At 37.5% G+C, this 24,772-nt stretch overlaps 1 protein-coding gene across 2 annotated transcripts in view; it reads right to left on the reverse strand.

Moving 5' to 3' along the window:
- TBC1D1 (TBC1 (tre-2/USP6, BUB2, cdc16) domain family, member 1) overlaps window positions 1–24,772 on the reverse strand; it is a 112,165-nt gene that overhangs the window by 36,814 nt on the left and 50,579 nt on the right. The window contains exons 3-13 of one of the 2 annotated variants that reach the window (XM_009321388.1): window positions 23,125–23,214; window positions 19,242–19,346; window positions 18,475–18,607; window positions 16,946–17,037; window positions 15,203–15,313; window positions 12,469–12,597; window positions 10,250–10,336; window positions 8,292–8,539; window positions 6,381–6,509; window positions 3,831–3,950; window positions 2,509–2,648 (exon numbers count right to left, since the gene is read on the reverse strand). In XM_009321388.1, the coding sequence (XP_009319663.1) occupies window positions 2,509–2,648; window positions 3,831–3,950; window positions 6,381–6,509; window positions 8,292–8,539; window positions 10,250–10,336; window positions 12,469–12,597; window positions 15,203–15,313; window positions 16,946–17,037; window positions 18,475–18,607; window positions 19,242–19,346; window positions 23,125–23,214 (1,384 nt within the window). Of the gene's footprint in view, window positions 1–2,508; window positions 2,649–3,830; window positions 3,951–6,380; window positions 6,510–8,252; window positions 8,540–10,249; window positions 10,337–12,468; window positions 12,598–15,202; window positions 15,314–16,945; window positions 17,038–18,474; window positions 18,608–19,241; window positions 19,347–23,124; window positions 23,215–24,772 lie in introns of both variants that reach the window. The other variant, XM_009321387.1, reaches the window with a different exon arrangement.

The raw sequence follows: 24,772 nt of genomic DNA on the forward strand, positions 1-24,772 counted from the left end.
AACTCAGGACACTAGACACCTCTCAAGTTCAGAACCTCATAAGATTAAGCTCAAAATTTCTGCAAAAGCTATGTACCAGTTGTCTGGGTTTTGGTTTTGTTTTTTTTAACTTTTAGTAAATACACCTTCATATCCTGCTATGTTAACCACACAGAGTGGCAATGAACATGATGCATTTTGAGATTCAGTTCTCCCATTGCCTATACAAATGGAATCACAAATGTTAGGATCTAGATCTTTCCGTGTGTATAAAGCTTAAAGTTGTCTCTATTTCTTGTGACATCTTACACATGCGTATTTACTGATTACAACCCAAAGAAGTTACAGCCACAGAGCAGTTTCATTTTGTTGACAGTGCCTGCCCACACGTGGTCAAAGCAACGCATAGTTCAGGCATACTGGTGGATTTTATGTTTAAAACAAAGTTTAGTAAAGCAGCCTATGCTAAGCTTGAAAAACTTAATCATCTCTGACTCACAGAGATCTGGGTCTCTTGGTTGGCCGACTTACTAATTTTAAAAAAATCCCTAGCCTTTTTTCTTACTGCTCTCCTGAAGAGTACCCTGGCGTGGTGTGTGGGCTATTGCACTTGAATGGAGAAATTGGTCAGTGGAGTCACAGTCTATAAAGGGAAACTCGTGACTGTTCCCTTGTTTCCCTCTTAAGGCTTACTTTTGCAGAGCACGACAAAACATGTTTTCTTTAAAACCTCCTTTGCCCTCTGTCCAATTTGGCTGAAACTGATCTTTTGGTGATATATCAGCTGTTTGCATAAATTCTGTTTCCAAAGGAAATCAGTCTAAAAAGAGCAAGAAAGGCTTTAAAAAAAAAAAATGAAGAAAGAAAAGGAAGTACAGGTAACATCAAATCAATAAACCCTACTGCATGTGCTGCTTCTCCTTGAATGAGAAAGAAAGAAAGAAAGAAAGAAAGAAAGAACAAGATGATGAATGATAGCTAGTTACATTTACTTTGGAACTACCTAGGTTACTAAAAGTTAACTGTGGTGGTGAGTCCAATGTAAGATCATCTGTACAGCAGCTCTCTTAAAGGCCACAGACACTGGATCATGAGTGAGTATCCTTTACTGTCAGAAATGATCCAGGAGATGCATGAAAATCCAAATGGAAAAACCCAATACTTGTTATAAATAATAAACGCCCCCCAACTCTGAGTTTTCTCCCTCTGTTCATAAATTGAATATGTACATTGGAACAAAAACAGAAAAAGAAAACAAGAGTGAAGAAAAAGGCCAGATATTTTAAATTGCTCCTCCTATTAATAGCAGTTCCTGATTTCAATTTTGGCCACACTTGTTTCTCCAACTATTCTGCTTATCCAGCTGTAGGTTGTTAAGATTGTATCTTGCAGCTATTATGTCTCAGAGGAAATGTTTGGATAGGCAATTTAGTTTTGGGGTTTTTTTCCCTATTTAATATGGAAAGGTTTTGTGGCTTTCAAAAAGAAGTAAGACTATTTCCAGTCACAAAAAGATGCATCAAACCTGCAAAAACAGTAGCTTCACAGAACAGCTAAGGTTGAACAGCTCCTTCATGGGCCTTGAAGTATAGGAGAGCATTTCACATGTATGTTTACACAACATGCTCTTGAGATCACTTTGTTTTGAAGTACACTAAATTTGAGAGACATCTATGCCCATATATGGTTTACCCCATCGTCAGTCAAATTACGTTGCAAGCAATGCATTAATGACAGAAACACTTTTGTTACGTGCTGTGTCCAGTTAATCAAGGTCTCTATTTAAGATGCAAGAAAAATGTCTCGGTGACATTAAGACTTTTTACTACTTTTACTACGATGTACCCCTCCTGTTCCCTTATACTTTTTCTTATTTCTTATACAATGGTCTTAGAGAACAGTCAGAAGGTAGAGCTTCCAGAGCTCAAGCTGTGAAATTCAAACTTTAGTGAGCCAGAGACCATTATCTACAGACACAAGCTTCTCTGAGGCATTCTTGGCCTCAGCATGTGCTGTACCGTCTGGCTCACATGAAGTGAGATGCATAAAACGATGCACCTGCATGCTCATGTGCAGTGATTTTTTTCTAGTCTGTGGTTCTTTAGCTCTACAGAATTTCAGGAAATAAATATGAGAACAGTGGATAACTATGGCTCAAGTGGCAAATGTCACAGACTGGAGCAGCATACGAGAGTCAAATTCAGTCTGGTATGAAGTACACACTACAGAACTCAACTGAGGTCATAAAAGAAATTTAATTCCTTCTGCTAGGCCTGGATTTTTCTAGTCTATAGTTCTATACTCCAGCACGGAAATATGAAATAGAAGCATCACCTTTTCTTCAAAGCAATACTTGGTGATACTTTTTTTCCCCAGAACTCATTAAAATAGTACACATAAAAATAATTTCTTCTCTGGTTAGTTAATTTGACACAATCGGAACTATGTTGTCAGTAGACAAAATGATCCATACTTCACAGACTACACCCACTAACAAAGTTCATGGGAGCAAATAATCACAGACTTTACCATCATATCGGCTGGGAGAATCACATGCTTTCTGAGGGGTTGCCACTCGCAGGAATATCTGTTGCCTCCATGAATGCCGTCGAGTTCTTACAGGGCTGTCCGCATCAATGGCCTGCTGGCTGTGTTTGGATACGTAGTCGCTAAAATTGCAGAACACAGAATGGCTTGTGAGTAGGTTACCTGAATCTGCTAGTAACAGTGACACAGTCTTCAGTGAATACAGTAACACGAACCATCAACTAAGGAGTGCAGTGTGCTGTGCACATGCTGGGTCAAGCTCTTAGTGTTAGGTAGGTGAAGCTTGCTTTGTGGCAGCAGGCTTATACAAGGCTACAAACATCACTTGGGTTCACCAAAAGGGGTTGGCAGCTCTGTGTAATCTGCTTTCTCCAGTTTTAACTAATCTTCAGCTTTCTTTGCAGCAGTGTATTAAACACAATGCATTAAAGACACATACACTATAATGTATCTTTACCATTCTGCTATTAAATGCCATCCACAAAATCTGGCAATTATTCACAGGAGACACAAAGAACTGCTGATGTCTTTTATCAGCACACATCAAGGAGCTTTATAAACACCAACTAAACTGCCAACCTCCTGTGAACTGGGTATGTAATATATTCCTTCACAACACAGACTTGGAGCAAAACTTTTAACTTTTGTGTTTGCAAGTCACCATCTGAAATAAGCAACAAACTTGGGAACAGTGTCCAGGAACCCTGGATGTTACTCCTTTGATGTAATCCACAAAGTACATACAGAGGTTTTTATTCAGAATATTCAATGAAATAGTGAACAGCAATGCTGTTTTCCTGTTAAAAATCCCACTAATAACTTTCACCTGCTACATCTTTAAACTATTCATTGCTTTGTTCCAGCCATTGGCTAAATGGTTGCATAAGACTTTGTTGAAGCTGAAAGGGACAAACGAACTTCAAATAGCTCTGGCAGCAACTGGGAGGAGCATTTTAAAGGCCATCCTCTCCTTCCAATTTGAGGACACTGACATTGCTTTAGGATGAACCACGTATATTCTCTTAACTGAAAACTGCTATTACAGTCCTTTGGCACGAATAATCACAGAAGTAGATAGATGGAAGTTGTTTGATTACAACATCAAAATGGCTACGTTCTGCAATCTTAACGGGAGAGGAATCTGGGATAGCACCATCCTTTTGACAGCTATCACATGCAGAATACATGCAAGTGAACGGTTGCACAAATCAGGTTTTGCAAGTGCGAGAAGCATTTGAAGTATTTCACACAAAGAAACCTTTGAAAATACAGTTTTACCTCCAGGCTTTAAGAGAGAACCCTACCTTGTCGTGCTCCTAAAGTCAGAGGTGTTATTTTCATCTACAGGAGCCAGAAATTTTAAGAAATTTGGCACAGAAGAGGAAGAATGAAGCTTTTTCCTTAAGGCAGTACGGTAGGAGATGCTGAGAGTGCAGTTGGGAAAAGTAGAGTTTAGAACAAAGAAGTATAAATCCACAGATTTAAAATAATACATACTGCTAAGTTTCACACAAAAAGCAGCTAAATCCTGAAGGCCTGAATATCAAGGAAACCAAAGTCAAAACTGAAACTGCTAACAAAGTGCTACTTTGAAATACATATTTCTTTGGGCAAACTAAAATGTTCCAACATAAATAAATGTACTTCCAGTAAAGTTATTATTCTTTGCTATATCCGAAGATTTTTAGTGCCTGTTTCAAGTAAATTCCTTTAATCTAATAAGAACTGATGCCAACTTTATCATTGTACATTTACTGAAATACCAGTTTCAATGACTGACTAAGTTTGGGGCAAAAGGTTAGGAAAAGCTGACACTGATAATCATTGTGCTGGCGAAAGAAAAATAAGATTTTGGCAAAAAACATTTTGTAAAGCATTAACAAATGTTAATTTTTATTAATTGTATTTTAATTTTTATTCAGTTTTATATAATTACATTCAGACAGGGTTTTATTCAGACAAGCTTGGAACTTTTAAATTAAAAGCTGAGCCTTCCAATTGATCATTTAGGATTGTGGCTCTATTTATGCAACAGACAGGAGCACTAATCAAATTTCATCAACAGCCTTCTGGCCAACATAATTCTGCTCTTTCTTTTAAAATAACAAGCCCCCAACATACTCAGAAGAAGGTTAATAGAAGGAAGTGAGAACAACTCAGATACGAAAAGTTTCTGCATGCATGGAATGAAAACATAGAAAGTTACTTGGCTGATGATACTAGATTCCCTTTTCTCAGAAAAGTACACAAAAACATGAGTAGGAGAATTTACTCCTGAAAAACTAAGTTTAAGAAAGAACTGTTTCTGATAAACCATAATGATATATCTGGATGGCCTTTAGCGCCGTCTCATGATGATGTGAGTGGGATGGGAGGATACTCTGGGATAATCTCTAGTATGAAGTGAAGCTGTTCTTTAGTAGCTGGTACTGAGCACGAAGAAGATAAGGCTGTAGCATGGTGTGCCCTGCAAACAGGTTTCACTTACAATCACATTGTAAATCCATCACAATTACACAGTAATTTCACTTACAGAATACAATCAACTTGGGCAGTTTGACTTTATTGATTTAAACTCATTAACCCATTTGATATCCCTATCAATTTCTGTTTTCAGTCTTGTCGCTTAGAGGTTCAATATGCTATACCCTTAAATGACAGGGAAAGCAAAGGAGAAGTTTCTACTGTGCGTGCAGAATCACTACCAAATCTTGAAAAAATGTGCTTTTGAGAATTTAACCTTCAGGATTCAAGTAAGTCTTATTAAAATGAACAGTTAAGAGGACATTGTAGACTCACATTTCCTCCCCTGAGCTATACTATACTTCTGAGGTGAAGCTAAATTAAGAGAGATGCTAGTTAGTACTCAGCAAATACAACTGAGGGAACTGGTGAAACAAGGTTCTCAGTTGAGTATTTTCTCAGGATCAGAAGAATCAGCACCTTGGGGAAACAGGAAACCTTCACCCAAGAGAACAAAACCAAACAATAAACAGTAGCAGCAATAAAAATTGCTGCCAATGGCCATTGGCTGTTGGCAGCGCTTCCAAGGACATTTGGTCTCATTAGCCTTCTGAGCTAAAATAAGCAGTTTTAGCTCAAGGGGTTAAGAAAGGGTTTCACAGTTAAGATTTTTAGGGAGCTACATGTTTCAGGTTCTCAGGGAAATGATGGGTTAATATCCTTTTCTCAATGTTCTCTGTATTTCTCTATTTTTGTTCTAAGAAAGGAGGCACAGAAAAGTATCATTTGATATTGCTCAAAGTAACCAAGAGAAATACATGAGCTGGTGGGTTGGGTTTTTTTTGTTTGTTTGTTCTTGGGTTTTGGGGGGAGTGGGGGGTGTGGTGGTATTTTTTTTTTTTTGTTTGTGGGGCTTTTTGTATCAGCTCTCCACAGTCCTGCTATTTCTTGCCCCATTTAGTTAACTTAGTCAATTTGCATTTAATGTTGGGCACAAAAGAATATTAATATGTTTCTGTGTTACCATGAGCAAAGCAGAACAGAACTGAATTATTCAGGGGAGACAGAGTGAGCTGGATCACAGATTCTTGGCAACTTATCCCTCACAAAATTTAAGCAGTGCTGCTGTCTGCTGCATAACAAGTTGCTTTGGAGCAACTTTCTCTAAAGAAAGTCATGTGTCTGAAAGAATTTTATTTATTAAAATAAAAAAATTATGTAAGTAGCAGCTCTACATTCAGTAGCGGAGCAGTTAAAGAGTTCCCTCTCCCATAAAAATCTACCACCTTTGGTCTATATTAAATTATTTTAATTATTTACACTATAGAGCTTCATATTTATGACATGGTTAAACAAACCCTACCCCAACCTATGTACAGGTGCTAGCTCACCTCTTTTGTGCAAAATGCCCACTTTGTTCTCCACTTGAATTATGCCTTAGATATTTAAAAAAGTTGGGCGAAGAGGCCGAGGGATTAAGACGAGCTAGAGTAGGAGAACGTGCAAGTTGACCAGAAGAACTTTTAGATTCGCCGACAGATGCGTTCAAACCGTATAGTGGGATTCCAACCAGAGCGATGGAGTTGAGGTAGCACAAAGAACAAAACACAGTAAGAGAGGGGAAGGGTGGGGTGCGGAGTGAAATCCCTTCTCTAATCTCTAAAAGGGACCTGGCATATACAAATGAGCCATTTTCTATGTTTTTCACAGTTAATAAAGTAACTGTAAGAGGCTGAATATTTTAACCCAATCAGCAAAGTCCCAAACACACACTCACAGGCTTCAGCAAGGCATTTCAGCATATGACTAAATTTAAACCCCGCAAAAAACTGTCAATGACACACCCCTTTCTTCTCCCTCATATGTGCTTCCCCTTGGTTTCTATGATAAAGTCAGGCATATGATCAAGAATTCTAATGGATGAGAAGAGAAATGATATGAAGAACTGAATTTATTTACACTTTGGAAACAAATTATGAATTGAGGTAAGCTGTTCAAAAACACTCATAAAACGTACAAGACTTATTAAAAGTCTATCATTCCAGTGATTTTTCAGAACTTTAAGTATACTTTTCTACTAAGTTTTCTATTTCCCCTGGTTCTGTACATTTGCTATGAAAGGGAAGCAAGTGATTTCTTTTTGGTTTGAGTTATGTGAGGGAGCAGGCACAAGCAGATCTTACTAAAAATTACATGATCAAACCCAAATAGAAATAACCAAGGAAATGAAAAAAACATACTTAATTTCTAGCTGCATTCCTATAGTAAGACAGGAACTGACTGAACAAGCAGCTACAAGCATCAGGCAACTCTCAATAACAGACCAACAACACAAGTCCTAAACTGCACTACAAAAACATTCTAGTATTTTAGAATTAAAAAGGTTCAAAGAAGGGACAAAAAGGCAACCCAGGTTATGTTTTCTTTCAAATACTATAATTCTCTTTTTTTCCACTGTCATGACCTATTTCAGGCATGTTCGTTTACTGTCCTGCCTCCTGCAGGAAAAATGAGCTGGAACACATACAGATTTCCTACTGTCTAACTTGTGTAAACAAGCAGTTTTGGCAGTAAAACAGAAGCCTACAGACAGAAATGTTTCCATAGCAATTGGAAAAAGCCAGATAGAGGGAGGGAAAAAAACTGCCATAAAGTTAAGAGGAGACTTTAGAGATGTAGAGGCAGGCTTTTGAAGGAGGATAGCTTGAGAATATCAGCATGAAGGCAAGCAGCAGCTTGTTTTTGCAAGTAAAATCTAACATAGGCTCACTGAAAAGCTAGACAGGAGCCTCACCTCTATCAATGATTACGCAATTTATGTCAGTTTTGTTTTTTTTTTTTTTAAAGTCACACATGAATTCACCAACTAGCAAGGTTTTCGGCATCACAAATGCTACTGGATTTTTCTCTATAAATAGACAACAAGAAGTAGAATTTATTTATACTGCTTGCAGATCAAAACAACAGAAATTACTGAATATTGCTTGCAAAAATATAATCGAACTCCTTAGGAGCAATCCTATGTTGTGCTTACACTTAATTTTGTGACATATACTGTGGAACTACACATCTTGTGTTTTCTCTCCCTGTGGAGCACACAGGGCTAAAAGTGTTTTTAAACAGGATACCTACAAACCTCCAAAGAGTGACACACTGCTGCGATACATTTCTTATCCATTAAGAGGACATACCTGGTATGCAATTATGATCCCCAAATATGCCCTCAATAAACAAAATCATAGCCTGCTTTTAATAAGTCTTACTTTCTTTTGTGAGGAGTCTCTGTGCTCACTGAGTGATACCTCATAAGTTTCCTCTGGGGAACAGACGGTGATGTTTCAACAGGTACCAGAGATTCCTGGCTTTCTGTTGGCAAATGACTCAGTGTGTTTGCTCGCCTCCGAAAGCTTTGCTGAGGTAATGTAACAGACTGCTCAACAGGAGAATCATCTGCATCTCTGGAGAGATCACCCACTGATCCACTGGTCTTGACAGCGTTTTCTGTAGGAACCGTAAGTCTGTCCTTCTCCTTTTCACACAATGGTGGTTCCTAGCAGTGCAAAAAATAAGGTTATCAATACCTGGGTTTAAAATCAGTCTTTGAGGTTGCAGTTCCATGACATTATTCACATCCCACAGAGACCTGCTTCAACCTTGCACATTTTAATCATGATAGCTCAAAGAAAGAATCTTTGATGTTTTATGTCTTTGTTATTAATCATTTAGGTCAACAAATCACAGCCTCCATTTTACAGAGAAAAAGTAATTTTGAGAGTAATTGTATTTTACAGCATGTTGAGTACAAGTCAGAAGAATGGGGTCAGAACAGAACAGTTGGGTCAGGTTTGGGTAACAGTGACAGCAATGAAAAGGGTGGCATTTCAGAGTACCGTATATTTAGTACCCCATCTAACAATAAAATATTCCTCTTGTCTACCTGAAGATTCACATAAAGGACTTTAATCCTATGACTAGATGCCTGTTTCAGTCCAAAACCATGTATTTTTCTTCATTCTCCACCTCATGTGTTTCCTCCAGAGTCAGCCATTCTTTCAAAAACATAAGCTGAAAGAGCAGACTCTTGATTACCTGAAGTCAGGAGTCCGTAGGTGACTAGGCACTAGAGCAGAATCAGTAGTTGTATCCAAGTCTGCACTGCCCCCAGGGAAGAAGACTAGCTTCTTCTATGCTGTTTGTTTATATTGTTTTATTCAGACTAAAACTTTCTAACCACGCAAAGGGGGAAATTACTCCACTTCTTGTTTTAGTTTTATGTTTCTTATGAATGCAATCCTGCATTCACGGTATGTACTTTCAGGATGAAGCCAACCAGATTAGGATGAGCAGCATGGTAATGGTTGCATTTGTTTTGCCGCACATTGTTGCAAGATTCAGATGATGTCATATAATATTTTATTTCACATATATAGACTCATGCGATAAGATACCTACATACAAAATGTATGTTTATATACAGTACAAGGCACTTCTAATTCAAATGAAGGCTCAATTGCACTGCTCCTTTTTATAGCACGGGGAACAGAATGAAAGGCCTGAAAGCAACTTGAAACTTCTGGAGAACAGGAACACAGATTTACTATGAGTCCCATCTTGTCAAAAAGTATGGAAATCTCCTGCGAAACTCTACAGATAACAGCATCTTACATGTCACCACTGTATTGACATGTGACTGCTATTTCTTAGCCTGAATCTCAGTTACCAGAGTAAACAGGGAAATTACTTTGTTCAAGTTGTCCCTCAGAGGACTCACACACATTCTAACATGTGACATAAATGAAAAATGATTTGGTAACCAACTTGCAAATTCTAAAACACTTAAATACTGCTTCAAGCTGGGGGGGGGAGAGGGGGAAGGCAGTCGCTGATCCAAGAGGCTGCCTGCAATGAATGCAGCTCCATCACCCTCAGAGGGACTTGGCACAGGAATAAAGACACACCCTATAGATCACCAAGTGGCAACAGAACTCTTACAGGTAGGAAAAAAAGGACATACCTCCCCCCCCACTCTGTGATACTTTTTTTTAATCATACTGTTTGGCTGTTCTGGGGTTTCTTTCTTTTCACACACCATGGCTTAGCCTGTCTACTCCAAAAAAATAATCAAAACAAAATGCAAGATGTTAGAACAGAACAGGTCCAATATGAGCAGTCGGTAACAGCACTTCACATCTGACTAGTTGTTTCAGGGAATATTATCTAAAGTTTCTAAATATGTACATTCACCACAGGCTTTACTTACTTTACTTGGGCTGCTTAAGGTACTGGACGTGGAGCTGTCCAAATCCACAGCACCAGAACTGTCCAGCGGACCTCTGGCTTTACTGCCCTGTAGAGATAAAGCACACTAGCAGTTATATAATAATATACGGGGCACACCAAGAAGAGTTTTGTGTGGCATAGTCAGAATCTGTAATTTTCAAAGGCTGTATCAAATTTAATTTCCTGAAATGCCTAAGAATAGCCTTTGCCCCTGTAAGAAACAGAGGTTTCATTCAGGACAGTCACTGACATTTTAAAGGATCCTGTGGAATTAAGGAATTCTCATGGGCAATGATGTGCTTTGCATGATATGTGCATAATCACATACTGCACGCATGTACTATAACTACTGTTAAAGTACCTTCTGTATTCCAAACAGGAAATTTTCACACTAGGTACTTCTCACCAAGATACAAAGAAATGAAAAGGCTGCCTACCACAAAGGACTTAAAACCATATAAATTTAATACACAGCAAAACATAATTTCTGCTATTATCATTTCAATGCCTATAAATCAGAAAGCATAAATATTTTTGTATAATCTGTTCAACAATATTTTTGTATAATTTGTTCACCTAATGTTTTTATGTAACCAAGAGAACTATCAAGAAACCTACTGATGGATTCTTATGTGCTAACACAACTATGGAACTTGTATCTTCCTAACCTTAAATGGTATCATTTTTTTTATGTTCTGATGTTAAGGCTTATGTTCTCTTTGAACTGTTACTCAAGGTAAAATATAAAATGTTATAGTTATTCACGATAGAGACGATTCGCTCCTGGAAGCTCAGACACAATGTTTTGCCTAAGATCTGAACAAAATCAAGAATTTCCATCAAAACAGCCATGACAGTGAAAATGCAACCAATATGTTGTTGTCCTCATGTGAAGACAACTTATGCCAGTCAGGACAAACTGGCAAAAATTAGAACAGTAACTACTATAGTTAGTGTAACAACACTGACATTACGGTTCACATCCTGAACACACCCACAGCAGGATTTTATAGGGGTGAACTCTAGAAATGCTGTGTGGGAAGTAATGAGGGGAGATATCCAACTAAAAATCCTCTCTATGTGCATAATTATAACAGGGAGAACATGCTTTTGCCATCATTTGTTTCATAGGAACAGGTTAGATACGATATCTGAAATAAGCTTTGAAAGCCTAGTTTTGTCACTACAAGTTGCATGTCTATGAGCCAATAAACTGTACTAGATCTTGCTTCAATTTAACTGTTTGCTGATGAGAAATGAGAATGCCCAACTTTTGTTACTTAACATTTGTTGTTTGGCATTCTGTCACAACTATCTTTTTCTTTTTTTAAAAAAAGGGAGAAGGTCTGATTTTTTTAACCCTTTGTCAAGCAAAAGTCTTTCCAAGTCTCCCACTATTTTCCTCAGACTTTTTCCATGAGGTGCAAAACAAAGAATACTTGAATGAGAAGACACTCCATAGGTTTAAGTAGTGCTTAAACTTGACATCTGATTTGTTTTCTTAACCGCTACTGTATACTTTCAGCAGATACTTTCAGCCATCTGTTCATGACAAACATTTTCCCAACATATTTTCTTGGGGATCACTATCACATAGGAGCTCAAGTTTTTCCCACTAATAGGTATTGCCAGACACTGTTTACAACGAATTTTACCTGATGCGATATCGCATAAATGCCTTCATATTCTTAGTGCCTTCTGAAGTTCTTTACAATCCTTGCCTTCAAATAATCTCTAGCATTTAAAAGTTCAGATGCCCCATTATTCATCAGTTCTCTGTCACTAATATATAGTATCTCGTTAGGAATGCTTAGTCAGTTCCCTAATCATTTCCTTCTACATAAAGAGAAGTGAACAATTATAATTACTTTTAAAATTTTCTAAATCCGAAAGAGAAATAAAACAATGGCTGCTTTTCGTAAGTTCTCATGCTCAACTTCATATTAATTTTTTTAAATACCTATATACACTATTTCTTATCTAGCAATTAGTTCACTTCTTCCAGGACTTGGTATTCTCTCTACCAAAGCCCTGCTTTGTTTTGTCTCCTTCTAACATGTACGCTCAAATATTTTTGTCACTGTGCCTTTAATAACCACTTGGCTACAACCTGGAAGGATAACAATATGACTTTTCTATCATTCAAATAAATAAAACAATAAAATCATGTTCAGAGGCAATAAACATGAAGATACTTACACGTGATAAAATACTTTCAAATGATTCTGTCAGAGATCTTTTTGCTTTGTTCTTTAACATATCTAATCTGAATCTGGGAGCACTGCTGGGCGCCTCATTTACAGCATTCTCAGCAGGGGGTTGTGAAGTCTGCAAGTGTTTAAAAACATAAATGTGAAATACTCAACAGCAAGGAGCAGAATCTCAGTGAACAGTCTCAAGACCTTGGTAATCTGAATCAATACTTTCATCTGGTGTCCTTGGTTTTTCATGCCTTTTCCCCTACTGATACATACACTGAAGTTTAACAAACTATCATAACATAAGACCAGGAAATCTCTTAAAGGAAACGTGTTGAGTGTAGTAGCATGCTTCAGAAGAATTGCCATTTTGATAGGGATTTATGGCTGTGTTGACAAATTTCTTTTAATGCCAAAGTACAATTGTACAAATTCTAAATGTTTAAGTGTAACAGGTTAGAGATTTCTGATGGATTTACTTTTCTTCAGCCAAGAAATTAATCAAAATTGATGAAGCTTATCATTAAAAAGAACACTCAAGTGTCTCCATTATATTAAAATAGGGCTTTCTAAGGGCCAGGAAGGTGTATAACAAGCTAACTCTTCTATATATTTCACCAGTAGAGACACTTCCACCTTAAAGCTAACAGTCTATTGAGAGTTTTGCTTTTTAAATAAATATTTCAGTCCATTTTTAGTGCCTGCGAAGACTAGCGTAGTGAATACAAAAATGACACTACGATGCAAATACTACCATCCACACCTAACACCTGCAGTAGAAACCAGAGCAGAGTTTTCACTGTTATTTTTGGGGGTTCATCTTGAGGCTGCCAGGCACCGTAGCCCCCTCTACCTGGCCCTCATTTCACAGATCTGAATGCTTGATCTATGTAACTATTAAGATGTGGGCAGCTGAGCAGCACATCATCACCATCACCAAATACTCCTGTCTAGATGTAATTTTAAAGCATCCTATTCCCAGTACGACAAAGTTACAGGCTTCTGTATTTTCTTTTTACCTTCGCTCATCTTATCCTCAAAAGGCAAATCAGATGCTGCCTGCTATTATGTTCTTATAAAGAGACACTTATTCTGAAGGTCATTTTAGTTAAATAAGATCCTATTATAACATTTCATTTTTTTCCTCCCCTGATTTAAACATATTTAAAAAAAAGTGATGAAAAGCACAAAAGTGAACACCTATGCGGAAAAGAAGGGAACAGAGACGTCAGGATGTCATGGGTTAATGATTGCTGAGACAAATAACACTGCGACAGCACATGTTCAAAGGTACCTGCTATTACACAGCTCTGGAGATAAATTATCAGAGTAAATATAAAATGCTATGCTAAGACAAATGGTGGACTGAGGGCAAGTCAACTCTGTTCTTAGAGCATTGGCATCTTTGCAGGTGTCAGATTAACCAATTTTGGTTCCAGGAACTGAGCAAACAGACTGCAGCAGGCCTTAGGAATTTTCAAATCACACTGAAGACATATTAAGATATTATCGTGTTTCGTATATCTCTATTTCCAAGCCATTCGTGACGGACAACTACTTGATAATCAGTTGGCATCAGACCAAATAAAAATATTTCAAGCATGATGATAGAGGACCTCAGGCAATGTTTCTTCCTGTCATGCCATAACTACAATGTTTTTTTTCTTAAAAACGTATTTCTGGTGAGATGCCCAAGACAAGAAATCAGAACAAATTATGCAAAGTTTTCTTCCTGCTTTCTCAGGGATGTCAATAATTAGCCAGTAAATCATAAAAGGAGAAGAGATTAACAAAGTGAAAAAACAGGAAATGAAGACCTGCTGCTATTTCCCCAATTTCTTCAGGGGTCTAATTACTTCCCATATATTCATTCCATATTCATTCCATATTCATTCAGTATATCACAAATGGCCAACAGCAGTCATCACAACTACTGCCCGGCAGTGGTGGGACAGCCAAGATTTTTAAAAGGGTCAAATAATGGGAACTGAAAGTTTCCAGAGAATGAGGTCTGATCCTCTTTTAAATACAGACCTCCTCGAGATGTCTCAAGTTAGTCAGTCACAAACCAAGGCATCCAAAATCATTAGTCCCTTTTGAAAAATCTTAACCGTGCTGTATAAATAGCCAGTTAAACAGCACTGATGCAACCCGATACAGAATGAAAGGTAGCTCAGCTATTTGGAAATAGATGAGTCTCTGCTGCTGTTTCTGCAGCAATCCTCCTCAGCTACTCCTCCTTGAGGCCACTTCAAATGGTGGTTTGCACACAAGAAATAACTTCCAGCTATCGAGTAAATGTAATAGTCTTTATCAAGGATCAAATCCAATGTGTTGTCGGGACACTGAACTCACACAGACAGACAGCGGGATGGCAAATGCCACAGATCAGCTGAGAGCAATTTCAAATTCATTACATCTTCTCTCACATACATTGAATTTTCATTGTAATGAGAAGAAAGAAACAACCAAATTAGTGGTCTACCTTGTGTGCATCTCTGTCCCCTAGGCCTGAAATCAGACTGTATTGGGTACCTCAAAATCTGAGATATGCCTGTTTTGGCGCATGACAACAGCCTATGAATCATAAGCAAAACCAGTGTTCACCACTTCCTACAGTTTGAAGTTCCAAAATGCCAGTGATGGAAATTTGCCTTTGGAAAGATATAAAAATGGAATGGAAGATTTTTTTCCTGGCTCCTCATTACAGGAACTAAAACTGAATGGTTACTTACCTGTTTCGCTTCTCCAACATGAACATGGTCCTTCTGTTTTTCTTCATACATGTTTCTCAAAACAGAGATAACCAACTCATTCTCTTTTTGATCATTTCTTGGTCTTAATTTCTTTAATTGAAAACACCAAAAGCACAGTAATTATACATTTGTATAACAGTTAGCAAATTTTTACTCTTTTCATTTTGTCACTGTCAATACGTCATTAGCGTAAGAAGTTTAACTTGGTTAATGCTACCACTGCAGTCCACCAGAGGACACCAGTGTCCCACGCAAAGCAGCAATACAGCCAGAGAAACACTTGACCTCACTTCACACAGGACAGAATTTACATGAAAGATAAAGGACAACTGTAGAGGTATCAAATTGCCACAAGCAAATAAAGACTTCAAAAAATATTTTTGCCAATTTGCTTTTGATGTAAAGAAAACCAAAACACTGTAGTTCTGAGTTTGGAGCACACATGAAGTACTGTCCTGCAGTTATGATGCACAACCCTTCTCCTAGAAATCCTTCTCATTGGACATTTCATTTTTGGGAAATGATACGTTTTTAAAAAATTAGTGCACAAGGTGAACATATTTGTCTCTGCTGCATTCTATTTAGATCTGAATTATTGTAAGAGAAAATGTTTTTAAAACAATTTATTAGAGAATTTGATCCCAGAAACCTAGCTTTTGAAAAGCATATGCTGTTTTAAGCCTATCGATGTAATACAGAGCATACAGTATGAATTAGCTAATGTCAGGGTAGCACATCAGATTAACAAAAATACCCTTAGAAAGTTATAAAAATGCAAATCATGGTTACAACATACGGAGCTGTAAGAATGCAACAACTAAAATTTCAGGCAGTCCAACTCAAAAAATCAGCTGAAAAAGATAGACAGGAGAGATGTACTTTACCCTTGGTTTTACCGAGTTAATTGTTTGCAGACTCTCACCAGAAGCAATTAACAGTTTCCTGTGACCACTAGAAGCTTTAGACAGTTAAAATGTGTGCAGAATACTAAAAGGCAACAGTGCCAGCTAGCTGCTGTATACTAAGAAATTACTTAGCTCATGGAATCGCTCCCACAGAGTAACTTCCAAATTTGGTACTGGATGATAAACTGCCACATGGAAACACACAAAGAGACTGAAATGACTCAAGAGAGGAAGGAAACATTATTTTTAAAAAAGTCTGAAATTTCCTAATCTTCAATAGTGTGCCAAGCCCAACGACATTTCCTACAATATTCATCATCTGTCTTAAATCCAACTATGCTTTCCTCTGTGCTAAAATGGATTTCGTTCAGAAAATAGAAAGTTAAACTTTTTTAGTTAGTTTGACAAGTATTAAGATCTAGGATAAATTTTAGGCAGGAAATTTTCTGATCTGGGAATGTTACAGTAATTTGTTTTGGTCAAAGTAACAGTTGAATGTTCTCACAGTACCAGTTACTGCCTTCACCCACAAAAAAATGCATGCAGTTTTACTCAGTGAGAAGTCAACATTTTCATGGAAAACAAGTAGTATTAGGGGAAGAAAAATGAGTAAAATAAGCTATTTTCATCAAAAGACAAGTTTTTAACAGCTCTAGAAAAATAATGATATTAAAATTAAAGCACAAGGTCATTAACAGTCTATTAAATAAAGACAATGAAAAATTCACAAAAAAATGAGAATAACTTTGGTGCTTCACACTGATGTTAGCAAAAAACATCAATTGCTTTAAAATCTTGTAGGAAACGAAGAGCTTACCTTAACTTCTTCAAAAACAGAGGCCTGCTCCTGGTTATTTAGTGTTGTTAGATGCTTTTGTAGTTCTAGTTTAGTCTTAGAAGGGTGTAACCCTACCAAGAGGAACAAAAAAGAACAAATCACAGGGTCAAATTTGTCATTATTAATCAATCACATAAATATGCACACAATTTAAGCCAAAGCTCATCAGTTATTTGAGCTGACCCATTGCACTGATTTCATAACAGGGCATTAGAAAGAACTCTAGGTTAATTTAAAGCTACTACTGAACTCATGTCTTTAAAATGAGGGACACGAACTCTGCAATGAGGAGATTTACTGAGCACAGACCAGGATTATACTCTTAGCTGAAGATTCCATTATCACACAAGATAGAATAAACCCACAGTCTACTGCATTTTTAGCAGACTGCTTTGTTGGTGTTTTATGCAGTACTGCTTGGATTTTGCTTTGTGGTATAAATATAATTTCCATGTATTTTCTCCAATTTTTATGCCTTGGCCTCTTCTGAAAAAGAGTGAATTTATTGCATGTTAGTGAGGTTCTTGCTTTGCCTCTTGCTGAAAACATTTACCGACAGTCTAAAGCAGACTACCCTGTCATTCAGATTTTTTTTTTCTGCTCTCATCCTGGATTAAATTCCTTTCCTCTATTTTCTGTGGAAAAACAGCAAACCATCAACAGTATTTTGTACTGCAGTTTCTGATCATGGCATTTCTCCTTCAAAAAGAAGCAGATGATATGATCAACCAGATGGTATGATTAAAGGCATTAAGAATCATTTGCCTTTAAGAAACTTCTCAAAAATCATAGCTAGCTGAAGACCAAAACAGAGTTAAAAGTAGTTTTGGAAGTTCTCCAGTTTCATCAAATTAATACTACATAGGTTTTAGTCCAACAAGCTACTGCCATGTGATCTGACAAGCTGCTGTTGCCCTTTATTCACCCCAGACATTGCTTAAATGAACAAAACGTAACTGTGAAATCTGCTGAAAAACAAAGAGGTTTTTTTTTTATCTTGAACTTGTTTTCTGGGCAACAACTACAATTCTAACTGCTGCATTTTCACGAAGCATAGGTCAACAACACCACAGACATGCATATTAAAAGCTCGCCGTTTGGTTCATGTTTAGTGGTAGTGTAATGCCAGTATCTAAGTGGATTCAATAGGACAGCAGGTCATAGCTACTGCAGCATATATTCTTCAGAAGTTCCTTATCTACAATCCTTTGTGTTTATACACCTAATAAAGCCAAGCTAGCTGCAATTCAGTAATATTTAGACTCTTAATTAGTTTTCAAAAATTCAACTAAAATACAAGAAAGGAGTTTAACTTGTGTTAGAAAATTCTTATTACCTTACAGATAACTTTACATTGCAGTCCTCTAAATAAAAAGACTGGCTTTCAACCCTCCATCCCAAGTCCCAAGCTCTTTTTAAGCATTCATTCCCTTACATTCACATGTAAGACTGTCCCCCAGTAAAATTGTTAGAAAAAATATTCAACCAGAAAGTTCTTTAAACCTCACCTTCTATCTTCTCACAGAGTTTATGCAAGCTTTGCATAGGACATCCTTCACAGAGCTGGGGCTGTGCCTTGGAAGTTTGTTGCACAGCAGCTACGGTGAAAGCCTGTTTCAATGTCATCATGATTTCATCAACCTGAAAAGAATAGAGTGCAAAAGAACAGAATTTCACTCCTCCACTGAGCTTCTGTTTTCCTTAACACAAACACAACAGACTTTTAGAATGATACTGCCACTTATTTGGGAACGTGGTTACGATTAAAAAGAAAAGCTGTTCCCGTGTCCTTTCTGCGCACAAACACACAAGCAAAACAAAACTCATCGTGAAGTCCTACCTCTTCCAGGCCACCCAATTTTATTACTGTGGTCTAATAAAAGATACTATCTCTATCTAGAAATCTCTTCTAGTCTGTGATTAAAAAAGCCTACTGCAGTTGTGACACACTGGCGCGACCTAGAGCACAGTAGCGTAGTCCTGATTTTCTTACAGGTACACTATGAAAAAACCCTCTTCCAAAAAAGAGGCATACAGTCTAACTTAGTTTGTGCAATGAAAGGAAGTTTTATCGGATTTTAAAGGGAATTTTAACTTCTGCTTTCAAAACAAATTAAAAGTTCCTTTGCAGACTGCTATGTTAGTTACATTTTTGAAATAACTATATTTCTGAGTGGAGCAGGATTTGAAGACATTCAGTAAAACACAGAGCATGGAACAATAGAAGAATTTTAGGGCCTAATATTCTATTAGGCTGCTCTTCTCTTTCACTTACCAGTGCTTCATCTGTACACTGAAACACGTAGCAAACAAAGTGGAAGCCTCCATTTTCTGAAGACTCTCTGCAGATGAACCCAAAGTGATCCACATGTCTAATTCCCTAGCACAAAAGCAACAGTAATGAAGCAGTCATATTTACTTTCAATGTTTAGTACCTGTATTTTTGCAGTAACAAAAGCATGAAAGGCCCAACAGCATCACAGATAGGTCACATATCTCTGTTCAGCTACATTAAAGTCATCTGGCCATTAAAAAATCTATTATGTTATAGAACCTATTACTTCATGAATCGTTTAAATTTCACTTAAGTTAGAGGTTGGTCGTTGGTTTTGTTTTTTTTTTTTAATGACTGAATTATAATAGGTCCATTGGAAAACACTTACAGGGATGAAGAAATACTATTCAAGATGTATTTTACTCAATATTGGAAATAGCAGGGGAAAAAGCTCGCTCCGTTTTTCTTGTCTTTTGTTTACGCAGTCAACAATTGCTTTACATTTGTAAGAGCAAATCAAACCAATAGTGAAAAAAGGATAAACATTTTTTTTTTTCATCTAAAGTAAAGCTTGGCTAGTTAAAAAATGAAAATGGTTAAATACATCACTTAAAGATCACTCATGGAAGCATTTATTTCTCCTAAAAGGCATGCAAATTCAGGCACAATCTACTCGCAACAGCAGATAAGCAGCACATCCTGGTAAAATGCTAAGAAGGTTTTTTTAATTGCTGGCAACTTTTTTTCTTTTATGAAAAGACTTTCAGATGAGTAGAGTTAGGTGATCCCAGTGCATGTCTCCTCAGTGCATCACTCTTGGTAAAAAAAAAAAAAAAAACAACAAACTTATGACGATGAATTACATGCACAGTGGTAGAGCCTGTTTATAGAAATTCAATTACACACAGCACCGTTTTACTACCTTCTAGCTGTCATGGCACAACAATATTAAAGTCAGGTAAAGAGAGGCAATAAGCTACTGTATCAAAAATCATAACAATGAATCACAGTAAATCAGAAATTTCAGTGAAATGTAAACAATCTGAAGATGCCAAGCAGGACTTTTTTGTTGGGTTTTTTTGCTTTTCCTTGTTAACACAGCAAGGTTCACTGAATATTCTCTTTGTCTTTTTATCACGAAGACGACATTTTAAAAAAGCACTTAAAAAGCATAAAAAGTGAATACTTCTATAAAACAGAATGGCCAGGTGTCCCAAAAAAGAATATGTTATAGCATCAGAATATCCTTAAGCAATCCGAACAATGCTGTCTTATCATTCGAAATACTAACAATAAACCTTCAGAGCATGCCAGCTGAATGAAGGAAAATGATTTAATGTACATGGAGGTATCTGGTTTGTTGGAGTGTGACGATTACACATGGATAACAAAGGCTTTATTACACAAACATCAGGCACTAATACACCATGAGAACAAAAAGATCAGAAGGACATTCAAACGACATAAATCCTGCACCTTCTCCAACTGTAGCTCCACTGGATGTCCAGGCTAAGCATTTTAGGAGGCAGCTATGTGATAAAGCAAGAACAGGCTGATGCCGCTTAGTCTCTCCCTCCATCATCCACATCAGAGATGTGTACAGAACACACTGAACCCCCTCTCTAACCCCCCTGCCCATGTTTCTTCTTCTGAAAGCCCATTTCTTCTCCTGAAAACCCAACTGCTACAGTGGAGGAAACCCAGCTGGGATCATGGTCCTGCCCACAAAACTGTGAGGTACCAGGAGCTGGCAAACGCTTTTAGCTGTTTCAGATTAGCTAATTCAGATACTGCCCCAGGACCACATACTTCTTTCTGCCATTATAATGTCTCACCAATGGATTGGGCATTCTGGAAATTAAGTACTGATTCTGATCTCCCTTATAATTTAACTCCAGTGCCTTCAAGAAAAGATGATTAAAGTTCTTGTATGATCAAGATGAGTCCATAAGATCGTTCTGTCAAGTCTTCTGAAATGTGCATACTTGGGGGAAAAGCCTTCTGTACCCCAATACCAGTATTTGCCCAACTGACATAACATCTGCCCAGTAGCACATTCTTCAGACAGGAGGGGAGAATTCAACCAGAATCTCACTTCTACTGGTCTAAGGAGCACAACCGTCTGCTGAACTTCAGGGCAAGTCACAAAGTCTACCTAACTAGCTCCTGCCTAAGGAGGCGGCCTAAGGAAACATGGGGATAAAGATTTTTCTGTGATCAAGGAGTTCTCTTCAAAGCTCTTGATCTGACAGCATGCACTACTTATGTTTACTCTGAAATTTTCAGAATAGGCACCTGTATGTTTAGTGATGAAAGCTATCCTCATCAAATTAAAAAACAGTCATTTATGAAAAAAAAAAAAACCAACCCCAAACCAATCTAAAAAAGCTAGACGCAAATAACAGCAAATCATATTCCTTATATTTAAAAACAGGTAAATAAACCCACTGCAAAAAAAAAAGTTTTGCCCAAATATCATTAAGACCAGAGCCTGTGATGCACTGAGTAGACCTGCACTATGCGAGTAAGCCAAGTGCAAAATAGCTCCTAGTGCAAGAAAGACTGGCACAATTCACATCCTGGTATACTAGGTCTTATTCCCACCCAAGCCCACAGTGCAAACAAGCATTGCATTGGTTTAATTCAAGGTGAATTTTTAGTTAACCTAGCAGGAACATCCATTCCTCAATAAATGTAAGTTTATTTACATAATTATAGTTCAGGTTAATTTCTCAGAGTTTTAAACAAAAATGATCTGTTACACGTTTTAAAGGAATTAAGTGTTCTCTAAGGACTCTATACTAGTTTAATGGATTAAATTCAATTTCCCCATTCACTTAAACTGAATCAAATCTGATACACAAACGAAATACAAATAATGTCCTGCAGGAAAGAAAATGGCTAGTGAAAGACAAATCCCTGCATCATGACACTGGTTAGTTAACAAAAGCAACTGGTCTATGAAATGTCTTTACAAACAGTTGTTTCGGTCTGCAGGCTGATATCTGAGCAACTCTCAAGGGAGGGTCCTCTGCTCCTGTACACAGGACCCGCCAGCAGTTAGTGCAGCTGCCCATACAGGAGTACTGTAATTGCCCGAGCTGTCCCATGTCCTTGTTGTGACGGTGACTATTCTGCCCTCACACTGCTGAGCCCCTGCAGTAGCTGAGTGTGAATCACACACCTGTGTAACCTACGCAACGCCATTACCACATCTTCACATGTGTAAGCTGCATCTCTTTCAAAATATCATCACTCGAAATGTCGTTAGATAAATTGTGCCCTCACATAATCCATGCAAAAATCAAAGAGCCATGAAAATGAGTGAAGGACAGGGAAGCAAACTCTATGGGATAAGGAACAGGGATTAATAGTGAATGAGGAGGCTTTGAAATATGCTTGCCCTCAGTGCATCACACACACTACCTCTGCATAGCAGAGGGTTCTCTTCTTTTACACACATGCAATTTATACTCTGAAAAAAATATATTTAAGTATTTTTCAGAAAACTCTTACATATCATTTATCTCCTTTCATTATCACTTCTTGAAAAATACGGCTCAGAGAATCCCAGATTTGCACAACTGTGAATCACGCCTGCTGAAATCTCAAACCAGAGCTGACCAGGGTGCTCCTTCTAGCTCATATTATTCATCCACCACACACAGAAGTGAGTCTTTATCTCAGAAATCACAATGCAAAGCATGAGAAAAGAATGACAGTTTTACAAAATTACTGATTAACTAGCAACTTGTCAATAGCAATTACTGAAACCACTGGGGTGAGAATCCATTTGAAATGCTAGGAGAGAGGAGTGCATGAGCATTCACAAGTGGAGAATATTTAAACAAAAAAACAGAGAAGGAATACACTGCAATCTTACCTGAGAACAAAAGGATATTTCTTTAAAGCTTTTTTCAATTGCTACTTTTTTTGTGTCAGGACTGATAAGGTAAACTTCAGACTGGCCAATCTAAAAAGAGCAAAATAAATAGCAAGATGATAACAAGTAACATCACACTTCTTTTTGTCTCGCTATAAAAATGTTTCCTGGACATAAATCTCAAATTTTTTTCTACCTATATATTTAGACCAATTAGTGTATTATTACCAGAGAAAGGGAGAATACTGAAACAACATTGATTTGGCATTCAGAGCTCTACACCCTACTGAACTCAGATCTAGTTTCCCATTTGAGATAAGAGACTGAGAATAGTGTTTAATTAGATGAGAGTAATAACATACCACAAGTAACTTACTTTGCACTAACAAAATATACTCACACTCCCTTTTCTGATTTTCTGCAGGTTTGGCACATACCACATTCCCAAAAGCTACTTAATGAAATTGTCCTAAAATTTAAATCCAAGTGTGTGCCTCTACCTGTATTCTACCTAATTCTTTTTTAGGGTATTATTTATTTAAGACACACATAGCATTTAATTTAAAAGCTTTAACTGAAACTATAAAAATGAGCTTACTGGAGTATATTTTCTAACTTAATTTAATCTGTAGGCCATTTGTACAGCAGTATTCCAAAAGCTGATGTTAACTTTCAATCACCAAGGGGCATTTTTAAGGTGAAACTATTGTTTTCAATTTTTCAGCTTCTGGCAACGTCTTTGTAACATTTTAACAGATAAAATATAAATTCCTCATAGTTTCTAGCACATCAGAAAGTCTGCTAAGGACAAGTCTCATATCAGATTTTAGGGAAGATGTGTGGAATCTGGATCTATTAATGAGCATGACTTAGACAAACCTGCTGAACCATCCCAAAAGATGCACATAAAAAGATCAGCAGAACCAGTATACCTGTGATTTCTTAAGGAAGGGGGAAGGAGGGAATCCTATGTGTAAATGGATCAAGTGAGATGTGCCACCTCTGTGTGTCTAAAAATGGTCCTGTGCATTCACCTTCCACCTCTTCTTTCACTTCAATCGGTCACAATGATTTTCCCCAACTCCCTGCTGGTTTCCTTGTATTGTCCCCAGGGCTGACCTTGCACGTGTTCACGGGGTTATTCCTTCCAACACCTACTCAGCAGCCTCCTTCTGCTCCCTTGCCCTCCCTGCATCGAGAGGCTCCTTCTTAGCTCAGCCCCGCATACTCCTTTCACACTTGGTCCCAGGGCAGCAGGGTTCATTTGAAGCCAACTGAGCAAGGGGAAAAAAAATGCCAATACATCCCCCCGCCAAAATACAGCCAGGAGAAAAGCCTAAAAATAAAAAAAAACCCAAAACTAAAATCCTAAGAAAGCGGCTAGGAAAGCAGTTCTTCAGAAAGAGATACCAAAATCAGGACTGTCTGAACCAGGTCAGGAGAGTCAGCAGATAACTCATCCAAACATTTTTCACACCTCATACACCAACCTCTGCTGCAGTCCTGGGGAAAATCCAGTTAAGAACTTCAACTGAGAAAATACAAATAATTTTTTTCCTCTGAATATAAGTTACTTCTAAGTGTTTCATGTGTAGCCACACACAAACTGATGAGCGAAGGTGAATACCTGTGCATGCTGTATGCATAC

Source organism: Pygoscelis adeliae, unplaced genomic scaffold, assembly GCF_000699105.1.
Source record: "Pygoscelis adeliae isolate BGI_AS28 unplaced genomic scaffold, ASM69910v1 Scaffold133, whole genome shotgun sequence".
Taxonomy (NCBI): Eukaryota; Metazoa; Chordata; class Aves; order Sphenisciformes; family Spheniscidae; genus Pygoscelis; species Pygoscelis adeliae.